This window comes from Zeus faber (assembly GCF_960531495.2).
Source record: "Zeus faber genome assembly, chromosome: 13".
In the NCBI taxonomy this organism is placed as follows: Eukaryota; Metazoa; Chordata; class Actinopteri; order Zeiformes; family Zeidae; genus Zeus; species Zeus faber.
This window is the reverse complement of record NC_137198.1, coordinates 5961677-5969946: the sequence shown is the minus strand read 5'-3', so window position 1 is coordinate 5969946 and position 8270 is coordinate 5961677. Positions and strand designations below refer to the sequence as shown.

The 8270-nt window shown below is 44.4% G+C and overlaps 1 protein-coding gene across 1 annotated transcript; it reads right to left on the bottom strand.

Annotated features, from left to right (window-relative positions):
• Nucleotides 1–358: 358 nt before the first annotated feature.
• On the bottom strand, nucleotides 359–8242 carry slc5a6b (solute carrier family 5 member 6). The gene is made up of 16 exons (XM_080011743.1): nucleotides 7728–8242; nucleotides 7138–7576; nucleotides 6977–7042; nucleotides 6793–6844; nucleotides 6619–6686; nucleotides 6340–6494; nucleotides 5413–5553; nucleotides 4525–4654; nucleotides 3847–3935; nucleotides 3248–3360; nucleotides 3026–3096; nucleotides 2842–2928; nucleotides 2200–2381; nucleotides 1970–2073; nucleotides 1773–1870; nucleotides 359–1150 (listed from the first exon to the last, which is right to left on the bottom strand). Exons 2-16 carry the CDS (start codon nucleotides 7483–7485, stop codon nucleotides 1037–1039), a joined length of 1818 nt encoding a protein of 605 aa, XP_079867869.1. The 5' UTR covers nucleotides 7486–7576; nucleotides 7728–8242; the 3' UTR covers nucleotides 359–1036.
• Nucleotides 8243–8270: the final 28 nt, after the last annotated feature.

Below are 8270 nucleotides of genomic sequence, written 5' to 3'. Positions count from 1 at the left end.
CACTAGACCACCAGCTCTACCGCCTGAGCTACCATCCCCCTAGTTCTATGAGAATAACCGTATGCTGAAAGTAAAATAATATTCTAGTTTGTTTTTAAGTTCTGCATTTTACTTGGTGACTGGGAATGTTTTTCATATATATGAAAATGTTCCCTCCCTTTTGTTGGTGAGATTATTTACTTGACACAAAAACCAAGACAATTTGATCATTACTCTGTTGGACCTCTCATTCTGTATGTATTCTTTACCATAAGAAATCAATAACCAAATACCTTATCGGCAGCATAAAATACTCATGCATAAGCAGTGATGGGAAACAGCGAGCAGTCCTTTTTACTTAATTCAAAACACAATACAAAACACGGCCCATAAATGCAAAGTGAAACCCAATGCGACGAGGGACAAAAAACCACGCGACATTAAGAGCAGCCAACACTGAACGACCCGGTTCAGTTACATAATGGGAATAAAAAGGTATAATTCCACCTGCGCATAAGGCTGTGTTTAAAAACGCAACACGGCACACGTCTGCTTGTGAGGAGCGGACAGCAGTCATACAGCATTCACAATTTTTAAAGTATTAAAAAAAATAATAATCATGGCAAAACAACCAGCAGTGTTATAATAATATACGGTTGGATGTCAAAATGAAACCCTGTGCCAGTGAAATAAATAAAAAAGTTCAACACTTAATGAATTCCACTTTGGCCTTTCTGCTGCAGCAGGTTTCAGGTTTAAGTGCAATTTCTAAACGATAGCAACCTCAATAATCAGTAGAAATACATGCGCTGCCTTTAGTTGACGGGATGTCTCCTGGATACAAGTTTGTAGTTGTTTTCTTTTGTTGTTGTTTTTAGCTCGAGGTGTATTTGTGTGGAGTTTTTTGCTCAAGTTTTTTACACGGCAACACCTCCTGTTTCCAAGGGCGGGCGGAGGTCACCGCTCGGGGCGACTCTGCATCCCAAAATATATATACTTAGCCTTTAGAGAACTCTTACAGGAAAAAATAAAATAAAAAAATGTCCAATGTGAGATGTTAGAGGGTGGTGTCGTACTGCAGAGAAGGCGTGTCAGAGCTGGTTTCCTCCAGAGGAGTCAGCACTCCGTTCCCTTCCTTGGGATGCTCGGGCGCCTCTTCCTGAGCGCGAGCCTGCGCCACGACAAGTCGTGGAGGGAAAGTCAGACAGGAACACACGCACATCTTGAACATCTCATACACAGGTGAGAACTTTGGAAACCTCGATTTAAAGACATCTGATACCGATCACTCATGTTGACTACGGGTGATGGGGTTTGAGGCGCCCTCCCTCCCCCACCCACTCTGCACAGTGGGGTAGACGCACAGGGAGGTGCTGTGAGGAAGGGGGACATTTTGGTTTATTTTTAACTTTAAGAGCATTTTGTAAGACCCCTTCACTTTCGGTAGAGGCAGAATTTCCTCCAGTTGAGTGTATCCATTACGGAGTAAACATCCAGTAAAACAGTATTCAGCATTCAACACAAGCAGCAGGCGCCTGATTTGTTCTGCGTTTCCACCACTTTGAAAACTCTGCACATGAGGAAAAGGGAAACAACCGCATTTATCTGAATTCCACAATGTGAACGCTATTGTTTCCCTGACAGGAAGGTCATAGACCGTTCATATCGTGTCCAAACATGTCCCGCCATAACACTATGTGACGACAAGGACACGACGATGTGACTTGCCATTTGTGAAACGTTGAGAAACTCCTTCTGATGTGAGTCGTTGTCGTTGTTGTTTTTATACTTACTCTGTGCCCTGGATGCTCCCTACGGCACAATTTCTGTTGAAGGTTTTCAAACAGAGGGTACATTGTCCCTGGTGTCACGTCCCTTTGTTTCATTGGGCCTTAAAATGACAAATAAAAACAGTTAAATCGAACCACACTGTTTGATTCAGTACATTATAGAGTTAAATCGTTCATCTACCAGGAATTGATGCCGTTACCTGTTAGAAAACTAACAAACAGCCCGACCAACAGCACGGTGATACAGTTCAGCCCGCTGTACCACATGTAGGACACGGAGTAGAACCTCCTCAAACCCGTGGGCCTAAAAAAAAAAAAAAAAAAAAAAAAAAGGAACAACAAAAAAAACATGTAAAGAGACAACGGACATTTTATAATGATAAAGAGATAAAGAGAGGGGGAAACAAAAAGACCATAGTGGCTCCCGTACTTCAGAGTGACAAGCGTGGCGTTGCCGAAAACCATAGCGGTCACAGTGGTCGTGTTCCCGGGGAGCAGCGGGGCCGTGCAATTGGGAGCCAGGGGCCCGGAGCCAGCGCCGCGGGTCACAATGCTCCCGATGCCGACCCAGAACGACATGACCAGGCCCGCTGCCAAACCTGCCATGGCTCCCTGGGACGGAACCGCACACACAAAACAAACATGTTAAAGAGGACGGTCCTTCTGGGCTCAGGATACAGAGCCGTCGCAAACCAAAAATGATTACGATTTAAACCAATCTCATTTCTTAAGATTTAACACTGTTAAAAACACACAATAAGTGCCAATTACATTACATTACGCTTTTGTCAAAAGCGACTTACAATAAGAACATTTTGTTGGCAGAATCAAGCCACCGCATATCACAATCACAGCCAGCGAAACATTCTCTAGAAATAAAAACCCATTGAAACGACAACACACACCCACACACACAAATAAAACTTAAAAGAAAGAAAAGGTCAAGGTTTGGGAGTGGGAGTGGGCGTGGACGCGGTAATTCTATGGATTTTATTTGTGTGTGTGCCCGCGGGTCCACTCAAAATGTTTCAGAACCACTGCTTTAAGGGAACGAAAGGTTATTTAAACTTACAACGGAATTAGCCCAAGGGAAGAACATCCCCAGGCAAAACAGGCCAAGAAGCGGTCCACCCATCATCCCAAATATTTTCAGAGCAACCTAGAGATAAAACATACAAAATACCATATTTGTTCATTTTTCCAGGGGCTCGGGGGTATGACTTCATTAAACACCAGGGTCCGTTTGACGTGTTTACCTGTAAAACTGAGTCGTCCATTAAATGGGTGACGTACGCCATAACCAGACACACCAGGCCATAGAACACCGCTGTTTGGGAAACGGTGTTTAAACAAAACATTGTGCTTCTCTTTACACCTTCTAATCTACCGCAAGCAGACATCAAATATTTATTTTATTCAAATGACGGCACACAGGTTCATTTAAAAAGGAGTCAAACGAGAGGTTGAAGCCATCGGACCTAGGACTTTGGACAGAAGGGTTGCTCTTGCTTCTGTCATCGCAGGGAACTGAGGTTTAATGAGGTCCTCCATCGTTACCGTGGCCAGGGAATTAAAGGCTGAGGAGATGGAGCTGCAACGAGATCACAAACCAACAACGCAATCCTGTAAATACAATAAAGTAGAATAGTACTATCCATCATCTACATGTGGTTTTATAATGTACGGGCAGAAGCATGAAAGCCTACGAAAGCTCCAAGGTTTGGTCAATTTCATATAACCTCAAAGTCAAAAACACATATCAATCAAGATTATGAAAATAAAAATGACTATGAATGCAGTATTCAGTTTTGTTTTGCCTTCGATGCGTGTTCGACATATTTTTCAGAACCCTAACTTTATTGTCCATCTGACTGAATGACAGAGCCCCCCTCCCCAGAACTGCCTGGATTCCCAGGCGCTCTGTCTGGGGGCGGGGTCATGCAAATGACAGGTCAATGCAGAATCGATGTCACGCACAGGATCCAATGTGATTTGCTTGTTTTTAATTGAGTCTAATGAAATGATAGACCTTGAATGTGTTTTTTTTAATTCATCCGCCCAGAAAATTTAACAATACCTGAGAGCTGCACTAAATAAACAGGCAACGAAAAGCCCAGGCAACCCAGGTAATCCCTGCAGCATATCCATCACAAAGTACAACACCATCTAGTAAAAAAACAAAGGGACATAAGCTTTAGCCCAGGGAACATGGAAACGGGAGAAGCAGGAAGTTTATACGTGGGGTTAAATTAATTTAATTGGTGTTCTGTATGTTACCATCGTTTAAGCTTTTCTTGGTGTTAATTTAATTATAAAATACAGTAGAGTACGCTGGGTGAAGTGTTGACAGTTACAGCGAAGCAAAACGACACAGCCAATGCTACATGAGCACACGGAGGCCCACTTTGTTGACATGCCAAAAATGTAATGAATTTTGTAATGAACAGAATTTCACAAAGTGATTTTTGTCATCCCTCCGCCCACAACTACCAAGAGGCACCAAAAACAAACTTCAAGTACCCCAAACGATTTAACGCAAGAAAATAGACCCGATATGTGTCAAACACTAAACTCCAGCTCTTCCACATGGTGGCTTACTGGACCTTTTTAAACATACAACAACAAAAAGACAAATCCTATAAATCACAGTAAAGCAAAGCAAAAATATTTGTTTTGACTTATTATATCCAAACCGCTTTGGATATAAACATCTGCAAAATGACGCCAAGTAAAAACAAAAAACAGTGAAACTCACTGCGTCCCCTGAGGTACCGCCGAGCTTATCAGAGTGGTTCTCGCCACAATATCGTGCAAACATGACCAGGCCCATCACACAGCTCAGCGCCAGAGCCACCTGAAGGCAGGGAAACACCATGTAGCAGGACCTGCAAAACAAAAATCCAGTCTTAAAGAGGACCTGTTGTGCAAAACTCACTTTATCAGCGCTTGTGCACTCACTAATTATCTGTGAGCTGTCTATTTCATAAAACATGTGGTGAAATGAGCCGTTTAGATTTGGAGTGCGACCGGACCCGCTAGCATCGAAGCTAAGCGCTAAGCACGGGAAGTGCTCTATGGTTGGCTGCAGAGACCAGCACAAATCTTATTTAAAAAAAAAAAAAAAAAAAAAAAAAAAGGAATTAATAACAACTGTCCGTGACAAATCTGCAGACGATGGAAATGTAAGTATTTGCTGTGTTTCTTTCTGTATTTGTGTCAAATGCATAATCTGAGTGGTATTTTCAGCAAAAGAAAAATCAAAAAACATGTTTTGGGGACCTCAGAGACCATATATTAACTTGTTGAAAAGGAGCATGACGACGCATAATAATAAAAATTAAAACCTTTGCAACTTAAATTGTAAATTGCACCTCCCCCCCGAATTGGTGAAGTGCAATTTTACCTGAAGCAGTATCTTCCTTTATTTATCTAACAATAACAACTATGATTCACTTAACATTTATTAAGTCAATCAGCTCATCAGAAAACAACATTACAGTTTCACCTGATTATTAAATAAATATACTTGATTTCAACCTGTTGACATTGGTGTGGAGACGTAGTGACCACTCAACATTCTGATTTACATTAGGCTCATTGAGACATTGAGACTTACTACACTACATTTACACACTGGACGTACCTGACCGCAGCTTTTTCTGTGCGAGCACTGAGGTACCTCTGGACCTGGGCCTGGTTGACGCCGTACAGAGAGAGCATGAGGAACACCCCACCCACGCCCAGCGTCCAGAACGTGTGTCTCTCCGTGGGATCTGGGTTCAAGCTGCAAGGAAGAGGAGCCAATGAAAGGGTTGCAACTCGAAATGCAAGGGGAAACTCATTTGGCATTTCCATGACCAAAATCCATTACTAATTCCACCATACTTTAGTGTCGAGAAATCTGTGAATTGAGTAATGAGTAGTGCCGTGAGCGATCATTGACACTTTTAGTCTGTGTACTTGAGATAAATAACTTCAATGAGCTGCATCTCATCAGCATGGAACCGTTATATACAAGTCTAACATAGCGAATATAAAGAGCAATATTGCCCCAAAGCCTGGAGGCTCATGAGCCTTCTAACAGAGACACACCTACTATTTTTCCAAAATATCTGAGTGGAACACTATAATGCACTATAAAGTACTTAAAGAGGAATAACTGCACGTCCTATGAAGGGATACGCTCACCCTCTTTGTCAAATTCCATTTCAAGAAAGATTGAACTGGACTTGGGATTTGGGACATGACTGCAAAATCGATCACTCCATTTGGTGTCAATCCGTCTTAAACTTATCTTGGCACATTATAATCAGATACAGTTGTCCACGTCCAAATGGGGTTAGAGGTAGTAGTCCTTTATTTTTCCCCAATTATTTAAATAACAAGACATGATGAGCCCTTCTACAGTTACCATTATTAATAAGTGGATTCAATATGCATGGCTACCGTGGTGGAAAGTATGCAGTTGAAGTGAGAATATACTGTTTTTGGCTGAATAAGCATCAACGGGGCCAAGGCAAAAGCTTTTCAAAATGTTTTCCACTCTCTCGTGCATGACATGCAAACATACTCAAGGCCAGAGATGCGATTCCCTTGCCAGACTTTGCTCCAGACCTCAGACACCCCACCGGTCTGGTGAATTCCAACTACGATGACGGCCAACTGCCCTGCGAACATCACCACGGTCTGGAAGACATCTGTCCAGATGACCGCCTTCAGCCCACCCTACCGAGAGAAAGCAAAAGCACATTTTGGAAAGATATCTCCTTTAGGATGTATCCATGCTAAAGTCATGGTGCAACTATTAACTATTAAATTGAACATGCAAAATCATTCTGAAATACTTTACCATTGTTGTATACACTGTGCATGCGAGTCCTGTGGCCAACACGGTTCCCCATAGTTCGAATCCAGTTACTAATAGAAAGTAACAGGTAAAATTTTATAAACAGAAAATATTGAACAAAACCATTTGTCTAATGAAGCCTACTAAACGGAACTACAGCACATACACTTTGAGTACCTTTATTAAGTGCAAAGGCAGGAGTATACACACAAACTCCCATGTAGACAACCTGAAAGAGATAGATGAACCCACCACACACGATGGCGTTATTCAAACATGTGCGACATAAAGACGTGGTTTAATGTCGGATTTAGACATCTCTTATCGTTTACTGCCTTGTTGTGACTGGTGAAGAACTTGCCATCTGAAAGATGAAGGTCACTGTCCCACAGATGCGCACTGCCTTGCTGAAGCGTAGCTCAAGATACTGCAAAATCAACTCAACTTGAATACTGTGGACTGCGGTTCGTGCGGGATATTGCACACAAGTCAATGAAAACAACCAGTTCAGGGTGGACATACCTCATAAGCAGTGGACAGGCGCAACCGGTAAAACACGGGAATGAACACGTGGACCGGAATGAGGAGGCCCAGGACGTAGGCGCAGCCGATGAACCAATACTGGGTCCCGTGGGTGTACACTTCCGCCGGTACGCCGATGATGGTCACGGCCGACTGGAAGGAGGCGATGAGTGAGAGGGAGACGGGGAGACAGTGCATGCTCCTGTCGGCCAGGAGGAACTCCTGTGTGGTGCGCTGGCGGCCCCCGGACAGCGCGTAGTACACCCCGATGCACACCGAGCCGGCCAGCAGGACGCCAAATATCGCATAGTCCACCGCCGTGAAGCGCCTCTGGGCGGAGGGGTCCATTCTGGTCAGGGCTCCTCCTCCGGCTTCAGCCACTGGCGAGGGTGAGCTTCGTGTCTGTCCGCACCACACTCATCGGCAGACCCAGGCGGCCCTGCAACGCACGTTTAAAGGGAGATATGAGGCGGGAGAGCAGCCAGATCAGAGGTCTGCAGGCATTGCAGGGTGTAAGTGTCGCTCAGTATGACACTCATCAACGGATCCCTGCCAGAAAGTGATCACTGTGGTTATGGGAGCGTACAAACCCTCTCCGGGTCATCAGCTTCTGCCCGTCGGACGTCAGAGTGTCTTTGGTTTTATTCACACGGGCACCATCACTGCATCGTCATCTGTACCGGTGGGGGTGGGTGGGGGGGTCCCCGCGGTAGTATATTATTGGCGCGACCCGGTGGAGGTCAGACGACCGACCTCCGTGTCAACTTTACCCCGCTTGCTCCTCCCGAAACGCCCCAACGCCGTTCGAGGGGCGCTGTTCCGCCCCCAGGACACCGGGGAGACGCGGCGGCTTCTCCGGGTTATTCGTGCTCCGTCCAGCGAGGAGGCGGCGGCGTCGAAGCGTTAAAGAGAAACGGAACCTGTTCGGACCAGATGCACCTGATCGGGGACGGGCAGGCGTCGAGCCATACCGAGCAACGTGCGCGCTTTTAGGACACTGTACAAACTTATTTTGGTGACTTAACACCAGACAGTTGTAAAATAAACAAACATCACTACTTTTCGAGTTTTTCTGTTTGTTGGTTTGTTGGTTTGTTGGTTTGTTTTGCAGTATTAAATAATCCGTTTATCGT

Coding starts and splice junctions, on each gene's coding strand:
- slc5a6b (XM_080011743.1), bottom strand. CDS start 7,485: ATGGACCCCTCCGCCCAGAGGCGCTTCACGGCGGTGGACTATGCGATA. Junction 6,687..6,792: donor TGCCTTTGCACTTAATAAAG/GTACTCAAAGTG, acceptor ACTTTCTATTAG/TAACTGGATTCGAACTATGG. Junction 1,151..1,772: donor GGGAGCATCCAGGGCACAGA/GTAAGTATAAAA, acceptor GTCGTGGCGCAG/GCTCGCGCTCAGGAAGAGGC.